The sequence below is a fragment of the Salvia splendens genome, chromosome 9 (genome assembly GCF_004379255.2).
Source record: "Salvia splendens isolate huo1 chromosome 9, SspV2, whole genome shotgun sequence".
Taxonomy (NCBI): Eukaryota; Viridiplantae; Streptophyta; class Magnoliopsida; order Lamiales; family Lamiaceae; genus Salvia; species Salvia splendens.
Genome location: NC_056040.1, coordinates 6,816,391 through 6,844,169, shown reverse-complemented (window position 1 = coordinate 6,844,169; position 27,779 = coordinate 6,816,391). Strand labels below are relative to the sequence as shown.

The following is a 27,779-nucleotide window of genomic DNA, read 5'->3' as shown; positions in this document are numbered from 1 at the left end:
AATACAATTTTTTCAATTAAACTTAAGGTCATTATAATCTTAATCCTAATTTTTCAGCACACACCTCTAATTAAAATAAAATAACATTATTTGTAGATTACATAAAAACCCTACAGCCAAATGAATAAACCATTTGTCCAAGAGGTAACGATTACCGATTAACATTTGAAAGATGGATAAAAGATTTAATACGTATGCTAGTAACACATGCATGGTTCTATATTTTTCGATTGATTAAGATCAACTTGTCCCTAGATGATGCGAGATTACTTTTGTAGTAAATCCCAAGAGTCATAATCAAAGACAAATTATCTTGAATGACATTAATTGTCTCCAAATTAAGTAACAAGTCATATTTATCAACCCCAACAATATTCATAAAATTCAATATCATCTAACACATCAAATCGAACCCCATATATCAGCAGTAGTCAAGAGAAGCCGAGGCAAGAGCTCTTTGTTTGACAGCTTCCTTGACATTTTGAAGAGACTTAACCAAATCGTCGCAGAGTTGGTCAGGATTTGAGATCAACTTTTCATCAGCGCCGATGGAAATTATTATTTTATCATTGTAGCTTTGGTAATGGATAATCAACGACTGCATATAATTATTCGAATTCACAAAAAATAGTTAATGGTCACCATCAATAAGTTTCTATATAAAGAATGAAAAAAATAAATAAATTGTGCAATTAAATAGGTAGTTGGTCTTACTTGAGGAAATCCGCAGACAGAAGGGGCAATGTAGCGTAAATGATGTCCGAATAAATTGACCTCCTCAGCGGGACCCATCACATTAGAGAAAGTAAAGGTTGTGTTTCGGAAAACGGCCCTCGTCAAACGCGCTGCTGCCTGCGCATGGGAGTGGGAACGGCGGATTATATTGGAGCATAAACAATAGTTTTTGTGTATTTGTCCAAAAAATATAAAAAGGACATTAATAGAGTAGTATATAATTATTTGTTAGTTATTGAATTTTAGTGGTCCATTGAAATGAAATAACCCCAATTAAGTAAAATTGAGTAGTTTTCTGAAATTGGACAGCGGTAGTGTTTTAGTAACTCAAAGAAGTAATTGTAGTGTAGTTTAATGCATTCATATAATGCAGTGATTCACCTATACTCCCTACATCCCTAAAATACTACTCCTATAAAATACGGTAGGAGTAATTATCTATGCTACTTAAAAGTGTCAGTTTGATGAAAGGGCATTTTTATCATTTTAGATGGAAAATATGAAGCTATTTTGTTTACCTTTTGGTCATTTTGAGAAATGGCAATCATTGGACAGAAAAGAGGCAGTTCCTATTGAGCAATAGCGACTTCTCAAAAAAGATTAAACACTTATATATACCCACATCATTAATTGAATATGCATTTTAGTGGATTAATATCTGATTTTTTTTATTGCAGTCGGCGAAAGTTCCAAGCCTCCACCGATGGATGACGAGGGCGGCAGGCTGAGTTTGTTGGGTGGATCCGACGGCGTGAAGCAGATGGCGTAAAGCTGGCGAGTGAAATGTGAGGCACGGCGGTGGAGCAGCGGGACACGGTGGAAGAAGCGGTGGAGCGGCGAGGCGGGCGTGGTCGTGGCAGCTCCGAGTTGAGAGAGAAGAAGAGAGAGCGGTAGGCGGCGGCGGTCGAACTGGCGAGGCACGACAGTGGAGCGGCAAGGTCGATTTGAGAGACAAGAACAACGGGCGACGGGACGAGGTCAGCAGGCAGGTGCTAAGCTCGAAGACAAACTGGCGAAGCACGGCGATGGAGCGGCGGCGGCGATTTAGGAGGGAAGCAAAACGAGATGATAGCAGGTGAGAGAAGAAGATGATGGAGAGATAGGGCGCCACTTTAGGGTTTGGGATTTACTAATTTATGTAGTCCATATTTGGGCTTAGGGCTTTAAAGATTTATTTATGTATATATGATAATAGATACTATTAAAATTGATATTTTTTTTCATTGAAAATAGTTCAATTGGGATGTTATACTTTATTATCATGTCTTAAATTATAGATTTCTAATTTCAAGTTTTAATTTATTAGATTTTGTATGATATGTATTTTGAAAATTAAATTCTTTTTAATTAAATAACTAAATTTATATATTAATTTATTTTATAATTTATAAAATTTTAAGAATTATATTTAAAAATAAATTTACGTATTGTTAATATTTAAGATACATAATTTGTAAATATATCTGCATTTAAATTTAGTCTACATAGTTAGAATTGAGTTAATTTTAATATATTCTAATATAAATAATATACGTTTTTAGTCTTTGGCCATATATTATAAATATGCTAAGTCATCAAAACTTAATAGTGTTGAATATTAATTTGGTGTTTATTATATAAAATTTGCTGCAATTTTATAAATATGGACGCTATTTCATTTTATTAAAAACTAACCATAAATTAAATTAATTTAGGTGAAGTGAGAGAAAGTTGAAATAAAAATATTGATGTTCATGTAAAAGCTTATTTGTCATAGGATAGATAAAAAGGAGAAGGAGAAAACCCAAAAAAAGAGTGGTGTTTACAAACCCAAAATATAATGCAGATTCTAGATAGAATTTGACACTTTTCATTTTCGTCCGTCCACAAAATGCAGATTCTTATTTGTTGTACAAATATTTTTTTGTTGTTGTTTATAATATTACAAATACTTATTTTAATTAGTCATAAATATATTTTTATACTTATTAACTCTATATTCTTTGTTTAAGTTAATATATCTTCATTATTTAAAAATCTTTTGTCATGTGCATAGTACAAGTGCTAACACTAGTTTTAATAAAATTGGTAGATGTATTAATTATTATGAATGGAGAAAGAGTTTTACTCTAAGAAATATTTACATTTATATTTCTGTAGTAGATGCGTTTCTTTTTGACATGAGATTTAAGAAATTTTGTATTAAGTGAGTTAAGTAAAATGAATAATAAAGTAGGAAAAGAAAAAGGTTAAGAGATGAAGAGAGAATAAATTAAGTAAGAGAAATTAAAATAAGAGAGAAGAAAAGTTGTTGCTTTGTAAAAAAAAAAAAAAAAAAGAGGGACAATTCATAAATGAATACAACTCAGATATAGAGACTAGGGGAGGATTTGATACATAGATGATCAATAAATTCATTTTACGAGGAGGGATGCTATGTTGTCGGCACTCGGCAGTATTTGACTACTTTTTGTTTATTAAAATATTGATAAAATAGATTATTTTTTTAAAGACATGGAGTGAGTATATATATACGTACCTTGATTCCGAAGAAAGAGGTAGTTAACTTCATGGTGATACAGGCGCATTGGTGAGCAAGTGATAGTTTCTTTCGATCCATGGTGGATTTAGCTTTACGAATGTATGTCAATGGATCATCTTGCAAAGCAATAGTGAATGGAAGAAGAACTATTGCTACTACGTTCCCCCACATCCCATTCAACTCCTCTTTCTCCAGCATCTCAGCCAAATCCTTTTCATTTTTTCATACTTATAAATTCATTATTTCCGTCAAAAACAATAATTGAAATCCCTTAATTACCTCAATTGTTGGAGATGGTCTGAGGTTAAACACCACAGTCGATCGAATACCTAGATTTTTCGGTAGACAATTACTGCTCTTCTCATTGTTTTCTCCCCCTTTTCCTCTATTCTTCACTGGAAATAAATATACATCAAATCAAAATCAATTTACTTCAAGATGTAAATAATATAAAAAATAATCTCACCGTATATTGAGTTGAGATAACGACTGAGGCCTGCCTCCGTTACTCCGAGGACCACGTCATTTACGCTCTTCCATAATTTGTCGACAATAAAATGTTAAAACAACGTCATACATTCACACCTACACTAAACACTAATTAGGTGGTGTTTGGTTTTCAAGATAAAATAGTACCAAAATATATAATTTAGAATTGAGTTGTGAGAAGCTATGACTAATTATTCATCTAGGATTAAGTTACGATCTTGCAAACCGAACACCCCTAAGAATTTAATCAAGAATTGAAAATTAATAGAGCAAACAAACCACGTTCATGGCGTTCTTGATAAACTTAACGTCTTCAAGACTAACGATCCTATGCGCAAATCTCTTCCGGCTGAGCCTAACGCCGCGCCCGGCTCCCACCGGAGTCTTCACGTCTCTGAGAAACAGCAACGTCGAAACAAACGCCGCCACATCCACCAACGTATAAAACAAAATCAAAACAACCATCCAAATGAGCTTCAGCAGCCCTCTCCCGCCGCCTTCCCGCCGCTTCTTGGACGGCAGCGGAAGCACCGGCAAGGAGGCGGGATCGTCGATCTTCCTGGAGCAGGCGTGCGTGAGCGCAACGAGGGAGACGCCGTCGCCTAAGGAGTGGTGGATCTTCATCACCACCACCGCCTCCGCGTCCGACGTCTTCACGTTCAGGACGTGGAACTCCCACAGCGGCTTCGCCGCCGACTCCATCGGAATCACCGACAGCCTCGAGGCGTACTCCGCCACGAACTCGTCCGGAGATTCCGCGGCCGCGGCCACGTCGGGGACGAAGATGTGGCGGTCGAGGTCCACCGCAGTCCGCCTCCACCGGAAACTGGCACCGCTCGCCACCTTGTTTCGACAGAATTGATTTGGAATTATTAATAAAAATAGGTTAATTTTTGAAAGAAAAAAATGTAAAATTAAGTAAAAGAAATAATACTAACGAGGATGCTGGAGAAACGAGGGTGCTTGAGGAGAGTTTGGTGGATGCATTTCTTGAATAAAATGGGATCGATTTTGGAGTAATAACCCATGAATAATATTATGAAGATATTGAATTTTGGGGCTAGCATCATTCGACCGGTGGGACTCATCGGCTCTTCTTCTTCTTCTTTTTTCTCCTTTTCTTTTTTCTTTATCGCCATTGATTTCATTTTGGAGTTTTTCATTGGAACAATTTAGAAATTTAAATAGCGAGCTAGTGTCCTCGACTACTATTGAAATTTATTTAGTAGTAGTACTAATAGTTATGATTGCTGAGGAAGTAGGTTTTGGTTCATCCATGCAAATGAAATCGGTCGGTCTTGAAAGCGACATGATAAAGAAGTAGTAAGATTTAAATTGATTGGAAGTATCTCTGTTAGGTCTTTTCTCACACATACTATTATGTTTTGTACTCTACTGATGATTTTCGTGGTTGGGCAAGAACATGGATAGCTAACCACTTTATAATTAATGATTACATTTATAGTACTCCATGGGTTTGTCTGTTTACACATTTGTTTAACACAGCTACTGTGCTCTAGGGTTTAGTGTCTCGGATTATATTGCTCAATACGGTTTTAATAAAAAGAAATGTAGTTAATACTAGAATACGGTGATAATAGTGATACTACTACGATTATATCGCTCAATACATTGTTCTGGTTATAACTTTATGAGAAATGAAAATCATATACTATAAGCTCTTTGATACATCAATAATATTAGTTGGCATCAGTTACTAACATAGAATTTGATGATATTAATAAATCAGTGAATTGAGAAAAAAATTGATATATTTTGTGATGGCAACTAATATTATTGTAATTGTGAACAAATATAGTTTTGTGCTATGAATATACGAAAAGTTCTATCACCATCCACCTCCTACATATGTACAAGTATATAAGGAGTATTAGTATTAGTTTTAAAATATAAATAGAATAAGTTGTTGAAATATTGAGTTGATTTACTATATACTCTACAAAATAGTAAAATATTGTATCATTTAAATTTAGATGGAGAGAATATCTTTTACTCTGTCTGTCCCATAATAAGAGTCGCATTTTGTCATTTCAATCCATTATATAATAAGAGACACATTTCATTTTTACCATAAATGGTAAGTAGGTCTCACATTCCACTGACTCACTTTAATTATGATTTTAAATTATATATATACGGATGTATTACTTGGTTTAATTAATGATAAATAATTGATAAAATAATTTACCGTACGTAGTCAATATTTAAAATGTGTTATACGGAAGGTATCTCTATTATATGCATTTATCTATTATGATATTAAATCTTTCGATTATAACCTAATAAACTCAATTATTCAGATAAACTCTACGTGTGTAATAGTATAAAACATTGGCATGATAAATTTGAAATTGAAACTCAGAATTCCCATCTGCAAGAGGCAGAGCTAATAATACAGCCAACTTTATTGGTATAGTTATTGAGTGTGCATCATTTTTTCAATTTGAAGCACACAGACATTTGTCAATCAACTACTCTATAATAGTACTAGTCAGGCCCGGTCCTGAGTTTTTATTGGCCCGGGGCGGAACTAAAAGAGGGGCCCCATAATAATACTATAAACTAATAGTAACAATAGGCTTTAGCGCTGCCTGCCTTTGCGGCTCTCTGCTGTGGGCTCTTGTTTCTTGCTTGGACCTGGCCCAGTAGCATGTATATACTCATGTATGTATTTGGATTTTGGAGGCCCCAACGTTTTGGGGGCCCGGGGCGGGGGCACTGCTCGACCCCCCCCAGAGCCGGGCCTGGTACTAGTACTACTATATATACAAATATGTGAATTTGACCAAAATGAATTAATTTCAAATTTATTTAAATTTTTATTAATTTAGCCGGTAACAGCATCTTGCTCAACTCCAATTCCGACCATATATTTTTCAATTAAACTATTTTCAGATAATGTTAATTTTTAATCTTACACGATTAATTTATTTGTTCATTAATTGTTAAGGGTATTAATAACACTTCTTTATTTAACCTGCGTTTACAATGCTTATCTTGAACCACCGGTCTGTTGATTGGAGTATAGATCTAGACTTGTTATCATAGTAGTACTTCTAACATGTGGCGATTGCAAATACTTACCTTTATATATCTATCGCTACTCAAACATGTGTTTGGATAAAAAAATGTAAGTTTCTTTAATAAAATTTATATTTATTGGTTTGTTGTTTGTTTTGATATTTTGTGCTGGTTTTACTTTTGTATGAATTTTATAGGTAATAACTTAAAGAGCCATGCATCTGTGCCATTTATTACACAACATAGGCTATAATAAATATTCAACTACTTCACTCACTTCTCCTAACCAAGTGCAGTTAATGCAAATTATTTAATCAATTATAAACAGTTAATAGGCAAAAAAAAGTACTGAAAATATAAATTTTACAAGTGGGTGCACAAGTTGAAAACTTAAAAACAAAACCATATACACTATTAATTTGTTTTAAACCCAAATTGTACTAGTTTAAGGTACAGTATTTTACATTTTAATTACTATTGGTACGTAAATTCTAAAATTAATCTGTTTTTCATGAAACAACCTATTAAACAGATTTATATGGTAAAAAATTTCGTCGACTCGACCTGCTATTAACAATTGGCAGTGGATGGATAGAATATAAGGGTGAATTGTGTGGACTAGTCCATTGGGCCTTAATTTTGTTGTATGGAATTTATTCTTATTTGGGCTTGTGAATATGTAAATCCTCGATATAATTTATTTGGGCTTGCCTCGATAAAATTAAGGTAATTACATTCTTTATCCTTATTTTTCCAGTATAAACGTCTATCTAAAAAAATAACAATAAACCAAACTAATAAACCATGCTTGTACAAAAGAAGTGGTAGCGAAAACCGTTTAGCCACATCGAAAAGAAGCAGATAAGATTGAAGATATCACATGGAGAGTTGGTTTAATTATTTGTGAAGCAAACAAGAAGATCATCGCAGAACAAGAAAAAAGATAAGTATATTACGAACTCGACATATTTGAATCAGTCTGTGATGAAGAGAGAAACATATTTTACTTAATTATGCTTTGAGTTGGGGCTATTTTGGTGTAGATATTATTCTTTATAGGGTTTAGAGAATGTTGGGCTATTTTTTGAGTTTAACTAAAACACGGTGATGTATCCAAAATGACTTTATTTTGTTTTCATATAATATTTAATTTGTCATATTAATTTCATTTTTAACTATTGTAAGATAATTTTAATAAATTGTAATTATAGCTCCGTTTCAAGAGTTGTGAAACTGACCAAATTAATGTCAGCCAGAAGTCATTATTTAAATGTCAAAGTACTATTAAGGTTAGCAATATTTATTTGGATACTTGGACTTATTTGATTTGTTTCACTTGATACAAAAAGTTAGTGGTAAGAGTATACATCTTCGTATAATTAAATTTTATCTTATAAAGAACATTTTTAGAACAAATGAAGAAATATAATTATATTTTGAACTTTAATAAACATTTACACAAAATTAGGAAACTAAACGAGCCCATAGTAGCACTTGATCTACATATCATATGTATGTGGATTGAGTTAATATATGGAGTATATCCGAATTGTCCTAGCTGTACACTTGTGCTTGAGTTTAATTTTCATGTGGTTTAGCTGTGCTATTGGCCCTATTGTACACGAACGTACGTAGGTCGACTCTATTGTAGTATATAAATATTTGCTTATGGAGTGGAGTAATTTTTTGTGATATTCCAAAATTGATTACTCCCCCTCCCTTAAAAATAGTAGTACTCCATGAACTTTTGAAATGACATATTATATAGTAATTCACATTTGGCAAAATAAGAGCGGCCATCATCTACGGCGACTGCCCTCCCATTATCTACAAAGACATCACTCGCACCTGGCCCCAAACCCGCATCTACGGCGACTGCCCTTTTATTTTTACCATTTTTATAATGGACCTCACATTCCACTAACTCATTCTCAATCACATTTTATTATAAAACTAATCTATATAAAATAGGACTCACATGCTATTAACTTTTCCAACTCACTTTCTAATACATTTCTTAAAATCCGTGTCAGTATTTAATACTATAAGTAACAAATTATTATTGGTCAAATGGTGACAAATTATTAGGAAGGAAGGAGGCAGTATTTAATACTATAAGTAACAGTAGAATAGTATTATTTAATTTTAAATTAGGTTTGCAAAATACAAATAAAATAAATAAACAAATTATTGGAAAAGAAAAGTTAGAAATGTATAGAATCTATTCCGTAGGACTCGGCAAAATAATAGTGTGAATTTTTTTTGAGATTTAGGCGCCTAGAGATTTACAAGAGAGCCTCTAAAATTTAAGGCTACGTCCTTTTAAATAATAACGCACCATTTTTTAATACTCTCGCTACCTTTTTTTAAATATATTTTGTTATAGATTTTTGTTCATATATATATCAAAATCAGTCCATATTATTCTTAGTTATTTCGGTTAATTTTGATTTTTCAAATTGTTTTATCGTAAAAATAAGGGCATTTGCAATGGTTATTGGCAATTACATTCCGACAGAACGGAACGTTGGTGAAAAGTGATGTTTGGTGCTCCACCGGTATGGGTGTAACATGGGGAAAGGACATCCCCGTTGGCCAATCGGGCTTGTGAAACTCACTTTATGAGCGAGCTTTGTTTTGGAGTATTTCTAATAAAGTTTAAAAAATGAATAAATTTATTTAAATTCAAAATTTACTATACTATTTAAATATATCCGTTACCAAACGAATTTCTACCAACCTTTTTCAATTTTTAATCCTCCAATTAATACATTTGATTCTCTTATATAAACTTCATTTTATATCTTCCCTCAATTGTCTTTCAATACAACAAAAAATTCGGATAAAGACACTTTTTAATGCTATTAAGGATGTTAATTTGTATGTCTAGTTATACTACCAACGCTTCATAATGTGTCATTATTTGTAAGTGTCCCAACTAAAATTACAAGACACAAATAAAAGTGCCATAAAAAACGAAAGATTAAGATAATTGGTCCTCAACTTAAGGCGCTTTCTTTTGCGTTTATTTTTAAAAAAATCAAACACTAGTAATTGTGTCTCAATTTTTGTGTTCCTATACTAAGTTTGTTCTAGTGTTTCTAAATTTTAGCCCAGTCCACGGAGACGGAGATGAGTGAGGCGGAGAGAAGCGTCTTGTTTACCCTTTCACATAATATAGCCATAAATACCCCGACGGCCAGCTAGTCGCTAGATGAATAAGTAAATATACGGCATGATCTATATATCGCAAGAGCTTGCCCAACTATTTGTAGGTTGCACAAGCTATATGTATAGCTTTAATTGAACTGAATCTAGTCATGTTTCAGTATTCCGCAAATCAGTTCAAATATATAGCCAAACAAATTGTGGTACCACACGAATTTATCATGGATGAATTAACTCCCAACACACCATGTTTAAGTATTAGTAGGTCTTGTTTTTCCCCCAAAACAATCTATGAGCTATGGATGAAAGGTTCGACAAATTTGCTTGTGGATAACACACAACGTACTTGATTGATTATACTATATACTCTCACCAACGAAGTAAATTGTGTTCTTAAATCATGAATACTCTCGCACACACACCCCTTAACTTGAGGCAATTTTCTTCTTCTACATCCTTCCGCCAATACACACCGTTTATTCCATGCCCGCGACCACCGAAACAACGTACAATCCATGGTTCAATGCCAGTATCGCCTCACCTCTCCAACAATTCATCTCCTCCAAAACTCGGCAACGTACAACCAACATCAGCTTCAGCTACAAATAATCAAACTTCTCTGAGTCCAATGCACTTCCTTGAAAGAGCCGCGGTCATCTACGGCGACTGCCCTTCCATTATCTACAAAGACATCACACGCACGTGGTCCGAAACCCGTACAAGATGCCTCAGACTCGCATCATCCATCACTGACCTCGGCATCACCCGTGGCGACGTCGTATCAGTGGTGGCCCCCAACATCCCCGCCATGTGCGAGCTCCACTTCGCCGTTCCCATGGCCGGCGCCGTCCTCAACACCATCAACACCCGCCTCGACGCCAACAACATCTCCAACTTGCTCCGCCACGGAAACTCCAACCTCGTTTTCGTCGACTCGCAGTTCGCATCTCTTGTCTGGGAAGCTATAACGCTGCTTCCACCGCATCTTCGCCGCCCTATATTAGTCCTTATTAAAGACCAAGAATATATCTACAGCGACAATTCGTTTGATCATGATTACGAAACCATGGTCCAAAACGGTGACGTGGCGTTCGAGTGGGTCCGGCCCCGTAGCGAGTGGGACTCGATCACGCTGAACTACACCTCTGGCACGACTGCGGCGCCCAAGGGGGTGGTGCACAGTCACCGCAGTGCGTTTCTGCAGTCGGTGAACATGCTGTTCGAGTGGTCCGTGCCACAGCGGCCAGTGTACCTGTGGACGGTGCCGATGTTCCACTGCAACGGGTGGAGCTTTGCATGGGGTTTGGCGGCGGTGGGAGGCGTCAACGTCTGCCTCCGCCGCGTCGATGCGCCGTCTATTTACCAGGCTCTGGAGGAGCATGGAGTGACGCACATGGGCGGCGCGCCGGTGGTGCTCAATATGCTGAGCAACTACACAGGGAGCACGTTGACCGCTCCCGTCCATGTCTTAACAGGCGGAGCGCCACCCCCTGCGGCGGTGCTTGAGCGGGCTGAGTCGTTTCGGTTCATTGTGAGTCATGGGTACGGACTGACTGAGACAGGTGGCCTTGTTGTGATGTGCACTTGGAAGAAAGAATGGGACCATTTGCCAGGTAAATACATATTTTTGGATCGATACTCTCTCTGCTTTGGGTCACGCCCACCCACACAGATTTTTTTTTGGTTAATTCCCAAAAGGCCTCCATTTGAGCTGGACAACATTTATATATAGTTTTCAGGATGGGTTTGTAACCCAACAATATATGCATACAGTGATTTTCATCAAATTTGACCAAAATTTAAGATTTCTCGAATTTTTCAATTTGTATAAATATCATCTCCCTATTATAACTATTGATAGGGTCGGAGAGAGCGAGGTTGAAGGCAAGACAAGGAGTCGGATCTATTTGCTCTGCTGAAGTGGACGTGGTGGACCCATACACCGGCGAGAGCTTGGCTCGCGACGGCAAGACGATTGGGGAGGTGGTGCTGAGAGGAGGCACATTGATGTGGGGATATTTGAATGATGAAGAGGGAACATGGCGGTGTATGAAGGAGAATGGATGGTTTTGGACAGGAGACATGGGCGTGATGCATGAAGACGGCTACTTGGAAGTGAAGGATAGGTCCAAAGATATCATCATATGCGGCGGAGAGAATATTAGCAGCATTGAAGTGGAGGCCGTTCTCTACAGTCACTCTGCCGTGCATGAGGCGGCTGTCGTGGCACGACCGTGTGTGTACTGGGGTGAAACGCCATGTGCGTTCGTGAGCTTGAAGAAGGCTAACGAGAAGCCATCAGAGAAGGAGATAAGGGAATTCTGCAAGAAGAGGATGTCGCTTTTCATGGTGCCCAGGTTGGTGGTGTTCTTGCCGGAGCTGCCCAAGACATCTACCGGAAAAGTCCAGAAATTTTTACTCCGAGATATGGCTAAACAAATCTGAATACGCTATTGTTACTTTGTTGTATTCCCACCAATTCACCATTAAATATCACACTTTGACTAACACTTTATTTTTAAAAATGTCTAATAGAAAATGAGTTTAAAAAAAAAGTGTATTGTGAATTATAGTTTTATATTTAACAATACTAATTTTATAAAATAAAAAAATGAATTTGTGGAATGTGAGATCCATAACAAAAGTAATCTAAAGTAAGTGTGATAAATATTGACGGATGAGCTTAAAAGAAAACTAGTGACAAGTAAAGCTAGACAAAAGAGAAAGTAATAATTTTGGAATTTGAAAAAGTTTATAAAGATTATGAAATAATATTGTAAAATAGTCATATACTATGTTTTACTCCCTCCGTCCCAGATAATTTGTCTCACTTTGACCGGACACGAGTTTTAAGAAATGTAATGAAAAGTGAGTTGAAAAAGTTAGTAGAATGCGGGTTCTATTTTTATATATTAGTTTTATAATAAAATGTGAGTATAAATGAGTTAGCGGAATATGAGGTTCACTACCAAAAATGGTAAAAGTGAAATGAGACAAATTATATGGGACGGACCAAAATGGAAAAATGAGACAAATTAGAGGGAGTGTATTATAGGAAATTTTATTAGATGGAAAGTGATGAATGAATTATAAATTATTACTAGTATTCACCAATCTGAATAATTTAGTGGCTATCGTTACTAGTAAATTAGTATAATTTTGAAATTTAAAGAGGTTATAAAGATATGACATAATATTGTGAAATAGCCAACTATTACTATGTTTTAGATTATAGGAAATTTTATTAGATGGAAAGCGTGATGAATGAAATATTACCATTCACTATTTTTGTTGACTAAAAGATTGAATCTTTCCAATATATATCTTGCTAATTAATCTACGATTCCTTGAAAAAATTCACCGAATTGGATTCAATGTAATTCTATAAAACTTCAAGGACCTCCTTGCAATTGTTACCATATACAAGGTCTTCTGGAATTCTCTCCTCGATGGTCTATATAAACTACACACAATGTATCAATCATAATCAAATTATCTCTCTAAAATCCCTAAACGACTGTTCAACTTCATCAAAAACCCTAAAGCTCCTTTTTTTTTCTCCAGCAACCAGTTAATCAATGGCGATTCTCTCCGAATACGAAGAGCAAGATCACAAGAAGCCGTCGTCGTCTTCGGTGGCGAAGCCTTTTAGCGCTGCCCTCGACCCCTCTGATCCGTTGGGGTTTCTTGAAAAGGCGTTTGAGTTCGTCGCTAGGGAGAGCGATCTGTTCAAGAGCGATTCGCTGACGAGGGATGTCAATGCGGTGGTGAGGATGGTGAAGGATAAGTTGGAAGGGGAGGAGAGGAAAAAGAAGGAAGCAGAGAAGAAGGCTGCGGAGAGAAAGGCGGCGCCGGCCCCTGCCCCGGTGAAGAAGGAAGAGATTGTGAAGGTGAAAGAGGAGGCTGTGGTGAATAAGGAAGCACAAAGTAAACCTGAAGAAGAGGCTAAGGGGCCTCGTGGTATGCCTCATTGATCTTTATATCTTATTGAATTAGATGTAGTGTTTATGGAATTATGAGTTTGGCGTTCATACTTCTGAGAATTCAATTGGATTGAAAAATATATGTGCCTTATTTGCGTACTAAATTTTTTTTTGCTGCTTTGTAGTATTGAAATTGAATCTTGTTTGTGGGTTGCATTATCCCTGTATCTAAATTCTAAAACAAGAAACTGGGATTTTTTTTCGTCTGAATCTTTATTTTCTATGAAGATGTTAAAAGAGACACTTTTAGTTGTTGGTGTATAGTACAATTCTGTACTGATCGCAGGGTCAGAAAGTATACTAATTGTGATGCGAGACAAGCTGAACTTTGGGTTCATTGGATCCATTGTATCTTGCTTTCTAAATCTAGAAAAATATTGGGATGATTGCTGACTAGAGTTGTCAAGCATTTTAATAATGCCACATGTTTCAGTTTTTTAGCAAATTCAGTACACGATGTTTTAGTGTTACAATATGATGATGTGTACTCTTCTGTTTGGGTGCTTGAAATTTGAACTTTTTATTCCCTCTTTGCCACTGTTATGATATTCAGATGACTATATTGTTGTTGATTGAATATGTTTTAACTGGCAATCATCTCTAAGCAGCTCCTAACAAGTTGAATGGCCTTGATATGGATACGTACTCTTGGGGTCAGTCTCTACAAGAGGTTAACATTTATGTTCCTGTGCCATCTGGAACGAAATCAAGATTTATTGTGTGTGAAATCAAGAAGAAACATCTGAAAGTTGGGGTCAAAGGTCAGCCACCAGTCATTGATGTAAGTGTGTAAGACTCTTTCTTTGTCTTAATGCATCCACATGGGACCTCTGCTATTTCCATTGTATATGATACCTTTTGTTTTGGTCAGTGTAATATAAGTTCTCACTAAGTTATTTGTATCCGCAGGCTGAACTATTCAATTCTGTCAAGGTTGATGACTGTTTTTGGAGTTTAGGTACGTTTATTGCACTATGCAATTAGATATAAAATGTTGTTTTCATTTCGTTTTACTGCTTTTTAAGCCTTTTTCATTGAAACCATGTGTTATTGCTGAATTTATCATTCAAATGTTCAGAGGACCAAAAAACTGTCTCCATTCTCCTTACCAAACAAGACCACATGGAATGGTGGAAGTATTTGGCGAAGGGTGAGCCAGAAATTGATACTCAGAAGGTAGAACCAGAAAATAGCAAATTGGGTGATCTGGATCCGGAGACTCGTTCTACTGTGGAAAAAATGATGGTAAGACTCAAGCAATTCCCTTGATCCCTTTCTCCTGGTTCTTTGGTGTATGTAGTCGATGTTAAATCTAATTGCATTGTTGGTGCTTGCATCTGTCCAAAGGCCTATGTCTTTGCTTGATTAGTTATCTCTGCTCTGATATAATTTAAATTCTTCAGTCCATGGTACACTTATTTCACTCTGGCCTACTGATGAATAAGACTTCTTAGATGCAACCTTTTATGAAAAAGTATAGTACTACTAGTATGAATAAGAACAGAAAGAAAAGTAAGCAACTCTCAAGACTATTACTATAAAGCTAAAGCAGTTATTGCATTAAGTTTGAAAATTAAGACAATGAAATTGATGATGGAGATTGAGGAAGAACATCTTATTGGGGAAAGAGCATCCCTATGCTTCCTTTCAAATTAAATGGAGGGCAACTCTGTTTGTGGCACATGAGATCTCAAATCTCCTCTTGATTTTTCATAATTGCTGAATGCCTGTGGGGATCATTTTTTTGTTTGGTTTTTTTTGTTGTGTTTCCTTACTCCTCTCATTTGTCTGTCTAAGATCTCCTTAGAATGTGTGATTTGACTGTTTCCCATCCTGAAATTCCTTCTTCAGTTTGACCAACGTCAGAAGCAAATGGGCCTCCCAACAAGTGATGAGATGCAGAAGCAGGAGTTGTTGAAGAAGTTCATGGCTGAGGTGACCATTGTGTTGCAAGCCGGCCCTTGTGACTTTGTTTTGTTCTCTCGACCTTTTTACTAACTGAAAAATTGTTTATTTTGCAGCACCCAGAAATGGACTTCTCAAGGGCGAAGATCAACTAAGGATACAACTTAGAAGCATATAATGCCATTTTGTGAAACTTGCCTTTTGCTTTCCCCGGTTTTCATTCTGTTGAACTAATTTCTCAGACTAAGAATGGCCTTTCTCTAGTCGTATATATACTTTGTTTTTTTTGCAAGATTGGCTAAATCAGCGTCTCTTTTATAAATTGGAGATTTTGTTTAATTTTAGTGTGGTAGAGGGAGGCGTCGAGCTCTTCTATCGAATTTGAGTTTTTGCTACTATCAAGTGCCGTAGCATGAGTGCCAAGTGTTCCCATTAAAAGATTTGCATATGTTGCATCTATGAATATTATCAAAGAAAAAAAATATTCTATAAAATATTTTACTAACTTTGGCACAGTGATTAAACAAAAAGGATTTGCATAGATTAGTACATTTTATTGTACTTATAATAACTAAACAAAAAATATATAAACAAAAAAATTAATGCAAATAATATTTCAATAGTATTAATCATTTTGAATAATACTATCTTCGCCTATCCTAGTGCTATTTTGAGATATTTAGAGTTAAATATTTTTTTGTTAGTTACGTATAATAAATGAATTGTCATATTTCATTAACTTATTTTACTATACTTTTAAAAGTAAGATTTATAAATTTTTATATTTTTTTATTTTACTTTTGTTGTACACTTTTAAACTTGTACTATCAAATTAAAATAAGACGTTTGGTCATAGATTGATAAAACACAAGATAATGAAGTAGTATATGGAATTTATGCACATTTATTTTTGTACAAAAATGACAAATAAAACTTAAGGAGTGTGGTCGAGTGGACTCATTCCTGAATAGATAATCGATCTCCTAACCATTTTATTAGATATAAAGCAGCCTTAAATCTTTGGATCAACTGTCCCACTTATTATTGGGGTTGCGGCCCGCCAGTGAATAGCTTGGTTAATTACCAAAACAAAAACGACAAACAAATTATCAATTTCAAGGTCCCTCTCCATAAAAAGTACTGTGGTGCCACCAAAATGTCCTCATGTAATAAAGATTTAAATATAAAATAGGACTAACATGATAGTGATCGATCCTTTATCTCCACCACTGTTTCATCATACCTTCTACTTTTCTTGTTCCCCTTTTATTTCATTAATTTCCACACTAACTTCTTCACATCTTTTTCATTTTGGATTCCCATTTTTGAAAGATATTGTGCTATTTCTAACATTTACGGCTATAAATTGATGTGTGTGAAGAATGTGACTACCCTAAGAATTTCACTTGGGGTTATTATAAATAGTAGAGTAAATTAGATGGACCTCAATCATCCAAATTTAGATATTGAACACATTTGTGGACTCCTATATATGTCCATTAGAAATATAGAATATTAGTTAAACATATTTTTTGTTCATTTTTGGGACCTGAAATATAGGGTTAATAGTAATATCTATGGAACGAATAACGGTAATGGATTTATAATTTTTTTATCGACGTCTTATTTTCCATGTATAAAATTTGAGCTTGTGCAAGATGGTTAGGTTTAATTATTTTCTTCTTCCTTTACTTTACTAGTTGTAGTATACCAAGTTTTAAGAACTTTGTTTGTTATATTATTTTCCCCAAGAAATTGGAGTTAATTGGTGCATGAATTAAATGGGAAAAGACAACCACTATTTTGTCCCGTTCCAATTATTATACAAATTGATAAAATTGGGAGTGACATCTTATCTCGAGCAAAAGAGGACAAGAATTATTGTGAAATTCAGATGGAATGGTGATATCCCACGAGACAAAAGTGAGCTTAGAACCTTCCACTTTTCTGTCTTGGTCTCTTCAAAGTGAGTGAGTGAGAGTGAGTGTCATCATATCACACCATACTCTCTTATAAACAAAATTTATGGAGACAAATGCAATAAGTAAGGTATTCACCGTCTTCTAAAGACAGAGGCAGTGTGCCAATCATCGCAAGCAAAGGACGATAGACGAAAAACGAAAGTAAACAACAACCTCAACGATTTGGAGCGAAGTTGTCACACCGTGAGATCAACAATAGCTCTAAAAAGCCGAATTTAATAGAGTTTTCATGTTCTCATAAACCAACGATGAGATCGTTCTTTGCTACTTGACCCTTTCATACATAATCAAAGTGGAAAACCTCATTATTTCTCCACGATTGTGAGTGAGCGAGTGTCTGTGTGTTAATATTATTATTAGTAGTAAACACAGATTACTTTGTTATCTCTTCTACATTATTTATTTTTGGAATACTAGCATAAAGTATATATATTAATTAATTAGTCTCTGAAAAAATTATTCACTTATGCACTCGAAACTCCAACAATGGGCTTTTGAATATTATGCATCGAAGTCGCTAGAAATAGAATGCAATGTGATATGTCACCCAATCATAATTATAAAAATGTAGTGCGGCATGGTATCATAATAATGAAATGTGTAGTGATAAATTAACAAAATTTGTATAAACAAAATTGGATGTTTTAGGTATTTTACATTTATAATAAAGTTATGATAATTACTTAATTTAACGTATTACATAATTAGCCTTCAATGCTCATTTAGGAAAATTAAGTTTTCCGTAATCTATATTTACCCATTTATGAAGGATTTAGTAATCAGTTCCATAGAAACATACATTAATTGCATAATTTTTTCTACTAATAAAAAAGACAGCATCATTATATATACGTAATTTTTAGTGTTAATCATCCAAATAAAAAATATTAGTATTTTGTATCTAATTTTTATTATTAAATAATAAATTTTAATTTACAAACGACTATATGCCTATATACATAATTTCTAAGTGTCATAATCCAACAATTTAATCATAGTCATTCACATCCAATTATTTTATTATTAAGTCATTTTTTAATTTCAAAATATGAATTAAATACATGCATATATACTTGATTTCTTTGTGCTAACATCAAACGAAATAATCATAGTCTTCACATCCAATTATTTTATTATTATAATTTTTAAAATTTCAAGTTATAAAAATGACTACATAATTATATACATAATTTCTTAGTGTTATTATCCAAAGAAACACTACTAATATATTCGCATCTAGTTATTACTATTAATAAACAATTCTTAAAATTTTAAGTTATAAAAACAACTACTTGCATGTATAATTAATTTCTTCATGTTATTATCTAAAACTTTATTCATAGTCATTCATATCCAATTATTTATTATTGATAATTTATAAAAATGAGTACATGCATATATACTTAATTTCTTTATGTTACCATTAAACAAAATAATCATAGTCATTCACATCAAATTATTTTATTATTAAATAATTTTATAATTCTATGTTATAAAGATGAATACATGCATATATACTTAATTGTTTAGTGTTATCATACAACGAAATAATAATATATTTCACATCCATTTCTTTTATTATTAAATAATTTCTAAATTATAAAAATGGTTCTTAGTGCTACTACCATCAAACAAAATAATTATAGTCGTTCACATGCATTTATTTTATTATAAATATTTTTTACAATTTCAAGTTACTAACAAATAACTACTCCTACATGATTATACACTTAATTTCTTAGTGTTATCGTCCAACAAAATAATAATAGTATTTCATATCAAATTACTTCATTGTTAAATAACATTTAAATTTCTAAGTTACAAAAACGACTACATGCATATAGACTTAATTTCTTAATGTTATTATCCAACAATTTAATCATAGTCATTCAAATTTGAATTATTTTACTATTAAATAAATTCTAAAATTTTAAATTATAAAAATTGCTACCTGCATATAAATACTTTATTTCTTAGTGTTAGCATCAATCGAAATAATCATAGTCATTCGCATCCAATTATTTATTGTTAAATAAATTTTAAAATTCCAGGTTATAAAGCGACTACATGCATATGTACTTACTTTCTCTGTGTTATCATCAAACAAACAAATCATAGTTGTTCACATTAATTTTTTCATCATTAAATAATTTTTAAAATTCAAAGTTATAAAAACGACTACATGGATATATACTTACTTTCTTAATGTTATCATCAAACAAAATAATCACAGTCATTCACATCAATCGAAATAATCATAGTTATTCATATACATCTATCTTATTATTAACTGGTTTTTGAAATTTTAAATAATCATAATCAATCGCATTTAATTATTTTATTACTGTAAAATTCTAAATTGTAAGTTAAATCATTTTTTAAATTTTAAATAATCATAGCTATTCCATATTGGCATCAAATAATATATTTTTTTGAAAACATAAATTTATATAATAATTAAATTAAAAATTATAAAATTATTATATTTCCAATCTATTTTTGAATGGTTTAAGTACAATTTATTAATTGCACCTTAAGATATAATTACAGGTAGATGGAATAAAATGACTAGGCAAAAACTATTAGATGCAGCACTATTAAAATCGGCTACCAAAATTTATTAGTATACTTCAATTTATGAAATTTTTCTAAATAAATGGCACCATTTTGTTGTGTTGGTTATTCATATTTATTCTGTTTCCATATATAATCATGTAATTTGGTAGGGAGTTAACTTAACAAATATAACAAAAAAAGTAATCAAGTAAAGGAACAAGTAATTTATAAGAAAATTGATTTTAAATTTAAGGGCATTTTGTATGTAATTTTTTGTTAATTTATCTTTATTCTAATCATATAACTATTGTCGGCTAGAAATGAAAATTTAGTTTCGACACAACAAACAAATAAAAACATAGGTGTTGAAATGTTCTCAGAGTAACGTCACGTCACGTCACGTCACGTCACGTCACGTCACGTCAATCCTTTTCTCATTAATAATGCAGCTGAAATTATTGAATGAATAACATAGGTGTGGCAATTTTCATAGTGTTATTAGGGTGTCCACTGTAAGGTGGACACGCCCAATAGCCCCGCCCCAATTTTTGTCTATAGCCCCAGTTTTGTTGTCCATAGCCCTAAAATTTTATTTCCACCACTATAGTGGACACCTCCAATAGCCCCAACATTTTATAAATAAAATAATCGCATTATAAATAAATAGAAAACTAGGTAATTATTAGGGCCGAATATTCGTTGTATTTCAAACCGGTAAAATGTTACAACGAATATGTAAAATAAAATGGTGTGGATAGTGAGTGGATGAATTTTGTGAAAATGGTGAAAAATAAGTAGAGGGGGTGTGGTATTTATAGAGGGGATGGTGGGAAAACGTCAAATTTCTCGTTGCCGGCGAAATCGCCGCGGCGGTTCAATCCACTATAGCCGTCGCGCCTATAGGCGCGGCTATACACCCCTCGGCGCGACATCGCCCCGCACACGGCGATCGCGCGTCCGCCGCGTCTCCCACCCCTCGCCGCGTCCAGCCCGCGGCTATCGACCTTCTCCACTATAATCCGCCGCCCCACCGCCGCGCCGCGCGGCTACCGCCGCGCCTAACCATAGTGGACGCTCTTAGAGTGTCCAGCTGACGTCCGCAATAGCCCCGCCCTTTTTTTTTGTCTATCCCCCAATTTTTTTATCCGTGCCTAAAAAAAAGTTTCAGCCATTATAAGCAGACATTTCTAATAGCCCCGAAATTTTATAACTAATTTTCATTTTAATTTTTTCCTTCAGTTTTAAAATCATCGGAATTTAAATAATTATAAAACGAGGTAATTGAGATCGAATTTTTGTTGTATTGGAAACGGTAAAATTATACAACGAACATTTAAAACAAAATACAAATAAAAACGCCGTCACCGTCTAATCGATGGCGGAGTCGGATTCCTCCTCTTCTTCTCCGCCTCCCTCGCCGCCGCCGCCCGCCCTGCCCCAGGAGCCTCATCAGCCAAGCGTAGACAGCGCTGCATCCGGCGTATGAGCTTCAAGTATATATCCTTGATGAACGGGTCGGTTGCGGCTTCGTATTTGCTGCAGACTTCATACAGTTGTTGCATCAACTGCACATCCAGGTTCTCCCTCAAGACCTCGCTGGCAACAGCGACCCTGGGCGGCGGTATAGGGGCGGGCGGCGGGGTGCGCGATCCAAACGCGGCCGACGATCGGCGGGAGGAAATTCCAGCCTCTCTAGCGCGTCGGATAGAGGTCTGTTGTCCCGGAGGGCGTGTGCGCCTAGAGTGTGTAGCGAAGGGCTCTTCCGCTTGCTCGTCGTTCATGTCGAATGATTGCGAGCCGCTGCCGCTGCTGTAGTCCCTCACAATGTTGTGTCTAGTACGCTTCGGCCCAGGAGCTCCAGCCTGCTCTTGCGCACAGATGCCCTTGAATTTCGGAGAACTTGATACTAGGGGTGGCAAATCGTGCGTGTCGGGTCGTTATCGTGTCGACACGATAACGACACGAACACGATAACAGCAAACATGAACACGACCCGTTAAGAAAACCTCAAACACGAACACGACACGAAATCCTCAGACACGAACACGACACGAACACGACACGAACTCATTAACGACACGAACCAATTCGGGTCAACACGACATGATAACAACACGTACACGAGATGACACGATAACGACTCGATAACAACACGACCTGATAACGGTTAAACCTATTAAAAATGAAAATAATAAGAATTAATAATATTAAAATATTATTTGTTAACGGATAACACGAACACGACACGAACACGACACGAAATTTTCGTGTCCTTAACGGGTCGACCCGATAAGGACACGAACCCAATAAGCTCTGACCCAAACCCATTATTTTCGTGCCGGTTCGTGTCGTGTTATCGTGTCGTGTCAAAAATTACCAGCCCTACTTGATACTCCTCCCACATTGTGAACTTGAGCCAGCCCTCCGTGTTGTATTGGCCCATGGACAGCGTCTTCACGTCGGCTTCGCTTTGGCCACTCTCAGCATTGAGCAGGTTGTTCTGGTATATGCCCGCGAACCGCTTGGTGGCCGGCAGAATCCTAGACCACTTTTTGCGGAGCTGTTCTCCATCACGCGGTCTGGCTCCTAGGGGTTTGAACTCGTTGTATGCCAACAGGACGCGCTTCCAAAAGCTCCCCTCGGTCTAATCGGTGCCTACTATGGGGTTCAATGTGACGGCATCTCACGCCCTCGCCACAGCAATGGACTCCGCTTTGGTGTAGTGGACACCCCGTTTGTAGCAGGCATCCGGCGCCGCTGCCTCGCTGCCCTCGCCGCCGCCTCCGCTGCCACCGCAACTGCCTCTTCCGCCGCCGCCGCCGCCGCCACCGCCACTGCTTCCACCCGCCGTATCCGGTACGCCGGAACTGAGCAGACCCATCATGATATCCAATGCGTCTTGATCTGCTTCGGTAAAAGGAGATTGGCTGGATTGGAAAGGGGTCTCCGGCTGGTTAAGCGCGTCGAGGTTGAGTCTGTAATTTCCAAACGCAAAGCGACTCAGATTCCGCTGAAAAGGTTGGGGCGTGGGAGAAGTTCTCCACGGCTGAGATGGAGGATGAATTGGACTCGATGCCCACGGTGGAGGAGATTGACTCCAACTCCACGGCTGGGACGGGGAGCCGCCATATCCCGACGGCTGAGAAGGATAGCCACCATATCCCGACGGCTGTGAAGGATAGCTACCATATCCCGACGGCTGTGAAGGATTGCCGCCATATCCCTATTCGTGCGAGCCGGGTGATTCGTCGTCTCCACCGTGCATTTTTAAAGAGTGAAATTGTAGATAGTGAATGAATGAAGAGTGTATGAAAAGGGTGTAAAATGGGTAGTGGATGAGTGGTATTTATAGGGTTAATTTTCGGAAAAAAAAAATTAAGTAAAAAATCGGAAGGGGGCGCCCGCCGCGCCTATTGCCGCGCACTATAGGCCGGCGCGCCTATAGGCGCGGCAATGGCCGACCGGCACGTCCTTGCACATTTCTCGCCGAATGCCCATCCGCCCCGTTTTTTTCGTCCGTCGTGGGCGGACGTCCCAAGCACTATAGGCCGCCCCGCCGACGCCCCCGCCAGGGCTATAGCCGCGTCGGTATTATAGTGGATACTCTTAGAGTGTCCTTCTCGTCGGCCTGGTGCTGCACCTATTGAATCAGGGAATTTCACGCGTCGTTCCACAAATCGTCCATGTCAATCCACAAATTTTAGTGAGAGAAAGTATGAGTGAAGAGTTGGAATGGTGTGAAAATAATTAAAGGAATTGGTGTATTTATAGGTAAATTAAATTGAATTTAAAAAAAAAACAAAAAAAAAACGTCCGCCCCCGAACCGTCGCGCCTCGCACCGCCCCACTATAGGCCAGTCCGCCTATCGCCTCGGGGCTGTCGGTCCGGCGCGTCCTCGTACAAAACTCGCCGGAGGGCCTTCCGCCCCAAAAATGGCGTCCGCCTCGGGTGGTCTGTCCCTCCACTATAGCAAGGCGGGGCGGAGGCGAGATGGGGGCGGCCGTCGCGCCGCCCCTATAGTGGACACTCTTATATATGGCGCTCGAAGCACTAAAGTAGCACTATTAAAATGTTCATGTACTTTAAAAAAATTAATTAGTCGTAGTAATTCATAATTTGTAAAAAAAAGAAAGAATGAAAAAGAAACAAAATATACATGATTTATTAAATATAAATTCATAGTGCATGGAATGATGGAGAAAGATACTTCTGCTTTATTCTTAAACATATTCGAGTATTTGGTTGCAAGAAGGTTGCAAGAAAATAAGAACTAACTAAAGGGTGAGTTATATTGCTAACTCACCCCTAAATTGCTAACTATATATAAATAATAGACATTGAATCATGAAATCAAGGGACAAGATTAATCATCCATGAGTATTAATACAATGCATAAAAATGTCAATTAGGGGTATTAATGCCAATTGACCAAAAATTAGTTATGACTAACTTTCAAAAAATATACAAACACTTTAAATGATTATAATTATCTCAATTTAAATTATTTTTTACACAACTTATATCAATTTAAAGATAATTTTATAAGGATTCTAACGAGATCTCACTTGCATATGTTCCGATGTCAAAATTTGAAAAACAATTATCTAATTTTCATATTTTTCAAAAGCAACATAATGTCAATGTAGCTATGTCAATATAATACATATATAATGTCAATGCTAAATTGTGTTGACATATTCAATGAATAGTATTGATATGTTTAATACGCTATATTGACACTTTGATCCAAAACCCTAATTTTGATAGTTTTTCTATCTTTTTAAATTTAAATAATAATAAAACGAATTTACACATGGTGATTTATAGACTGTTAAGGGTGCACTCCCCTTAACAAGTCTCCGACGGGGACGAGAGGTCGACGGCGGTTGATAACGTGGATGTCGCGGGCTTGCCCCGGGATCAAATCCAAAGAACTAGGGTTGCAGAAAATAAAAGAGACGAAAAAGATAGGAAAATATGTTATTTCTTGATATCTCAATTCATAACACAACTCCCTTTTATATTTTAAGGACCCTAGTGATTCGACTCTCTTTTGCGATCCGGGAAAGAATAATCAAGAAAACTCGGAAATGAGCTTAATGGACTCGACTCAAATATCCTATTTAAATGTCTAAATAATGTCTTGGAAGATAAATGACAGAAAAAGCAATAAAATAGTTCAACCAAAAACACGATTAATATGACACAAAATCGCCATACTTCTCCGGCCGCTTTCCTTGACGTCGAGGTCGTCTGTTTGTCTTCCTCTCAATTGCCACCGATTCCTCTTCCTCGACGGTCTCAAATACATGCGGCTCATGCTCTATCTCCTGCACTTCTGCCTCGGATGGCTCCTCTTCCTCCCTTACCTGTTCCACCACTCTCATTGATAAAGGTGAACTCGTACCATAGACCACTAGATCTCTACAAATCTTATGATTCTAAATTAGTTGTAGTTAGCAATTAAAGGTTGAGTTTGCAATTGATCACTCCCCTAAGTAAAGACTAATTAAAAGTCTCATTTTCCAAAAATTTTAAAAAGAAAATAAAAATAAAGACCTTTAGTCCAATTATTTACTTATATATCCATGCAAAACAAAAATTTCTGGAATTGGATCCTCTCCATTACGAATTGGCTTGATGTTGATAATGATGTCTGTATAAAGAAATTCTCAGCCATGAGTAATTCGAATTAATTAAAATATATAAATATTCCTCAACTTTGACATTGTACAAATTCAACCCCAAATTCTCCAATGCACTCCGCTTTTTCGATGCCCTAATTTTGGATTCCAAAACACCTATTTTTGCGGCGTTACTTAGTTGACATTTTTGGAGTACCTCTTTTTCACGTAAGAATCTACTGCACTCGTATTTACATTTGTCGCGCATTTAATATTTGTAATGTTACTATTGTCTAACTAAAAAAATGGAATTTATGAGATTGAACATACTCCCTCCATCCGCCATTAGGAGTCTCATTTGAGTTCGGCATGAGTTTTAAGAAATGTAAAAGAAAGTGAGTGGGAAAAGATAGTGGAATATGAGACCTATTTTTATATATTAGTTTTATAATAGAACGTGAGTGGAATGAGTTAGTGGAAAGTGATGTGTACCAACCATTTATAGTAAAAGTGAACCGAGACTCCTAATGGTGGACGAAATAAAATGATAAACCGGGACTCCTAATGACGGAGGGAGTAATAAATAAGTCATGGTTTAAGAATGAGAGTTAACCCTAATATATCACAAAAGGTAGGAATGGAGCTAATGGTACAATAATAAATAAGTCGTTATGATGGTTGAAGAATGAAAGTGAATCATAATCAAAAGTAGGGATGAAGCTACTGCATAGTGGGTTCAGCGGTAACTTCAAGTGTCAAATGAAGTTTCGAACTATCGGTGACGGGGTCGTGCTATCCCGGCCACACCTAAATCCATCATTGATTATTCGTAAAATTATTGGGTTCAATTTTTCCAGCGTGCAAATATTTTCTAACACACATTGCAATTTTACTACATGTGTAATTGTATTGCTATATACTCCTCTCCGGTTAGAAATCAATTTGGCTGAATTAATGTTTAGGAAAAAACAGTAACATATATATATTGTTCAAAAAAATATAGATAAAATTCATAGTAGTTTAGAAGCAAATAAGTGTACCATATTTATTATACGCTATTTTTAAAGTTAGTTTCACGTTTGTCATTCTCAATCAATTTTCCAAACGCCTCAAAAACAAAAGTTTACAATCGAAACCAGCTGTTTTTCATTATATAGTCTCTCTTTCATGGTTTCACGTCTCTCACCTTTCTTTCCTTCTTTTTTTTTCTTCTTTCTTCTTAGTATTTTGTTATTCGAGTTTTCAGAGACTTCTTATATTTTGAATTAAGGAAAGAGTAATTTTTCTTCTCCACCAATGTTTTAAAAACCGGACCGACAAGCGAACCGACGACGTTACTGGTTCACGGTTCAACCGATCGAACCACCAGTTTAACCGTTTTACTGTTGCAAATATATATAAAAATATATTAAATTTAGTAAATGATTTATAATTAATAATATATCACAAAACATTAAACCTTATAGATAATTAGTGATGTATAAATATAAATAATATTAAAATTTAGTAAATATATTCATATATATATATATATATATATATATATATTTAATATTAGTTAGTCTAGATAAAAAATTTAATATTTCATGTATTAAAATAGATAATGTTTATATTAATTTAAGAAAATTTATTTCGTAAAATAATATATAATTAAATACGAATTAAGTTCTTATTAATTAGTTTAGATAAGATTATTCATTAATGTCAATAGCTAGGGTATATAAATTAAGTATGTAATATAAAAAATTTATTTATAGTAAATAATGAATCTTA

General features: G+C 35.7%; 3 protein-coding genes across 4 annotated transcripts; 2 read left to right on the top strand and 1 right to left on the bottom strand.

Annotated features, from left to right (window-relative positions):
- Window positions 1-294: 294 nt before the first annotated feature.
- Window positions 295-4,951, bottom strand: LOC121746699 (wax ester synthase/diacylglycerol acyltransferase 3-like). Its single transcript, XM_042140612.1, has 7 exons — window positions 4,684-4,951; window positions 4,025-4,588; window positions 3,723-3,789; window positions 3,536-3,651; window positions 3,254-3,466; window positions 715-852; window positions 295-598 (listed from the first exon to the last, which is right to left on the bottom strand). The coding sequence occupies exons 1-7, from the start codon at window positions 4,906-4,908 to the stop codon at window positions 422-424; spliced, it is 1,500 nt and encodes a 499-aa protein (XP_041996546.1). The 5' UTR covers window positions 4,909-4,951; the 3' UTR covers window positions 295-421.
- Window positions 4,952-10,314: 5,363 nt separating this feature from the next.
- LOC121747381 (2-methylpropanoate--CoA ligase CCL4-like) lies at window positions 10,315-12,447 on the top strand. Its single transcript, XM_042141415.1, has 2 exons — window positions 10,315-11,568; window positions 11,817-12,447. Exons 1-2 carry the CDS (start codon window positions 10,356-10,358, stop codon window positions 12,398-12,400), a joined length of 1,797 nt encoding a protein of 598 aa, XP_041997349.1. The 5' UTR covers window positions 10,315-10,355; the 3' UTR covers window positions 12,401-12,447.
- A 990-nt stretch (window positions 12,448-13,437) lies between these two features.
- On the top strand, window positions 13,438-16,182 carry LOC121748828 (protein BOBBER 1-like). 2 transcript variants are annotated; one of them, XM_042143364.1, is made up of 6 exons: window positions 13,438-13,912; window positions 14,544-14,719; window positions 14,848-14,896; window positions 15,017-15,183; window positions 15,790-15,873; window positions 15,960-16,182. In XM_042143364.1, the coding sequence occupies exons 1-6, from the start codon at window positions 13,534-13,536 to the stop codon at window positions 15,996-15,998; spliced, it is 894 nt and encodes a 297-aa protein (XP_041999298.1). In that variant the 5' UTR covers window positions 13,438-13,533; the 3' UTR covers window positions 15,999-16,182. The 2 variants fall into 2 exon arrangements, with proteins under 2 accessions (XP_041999298.1, XP_041999297.1); XM_042143363.1 differs by having other exon boundaries at window positions 13,438-13,915; window positions 14,547-14,719.
- Window positions 16,183-27,779: the final 11,597 nt, after the last annotated feature.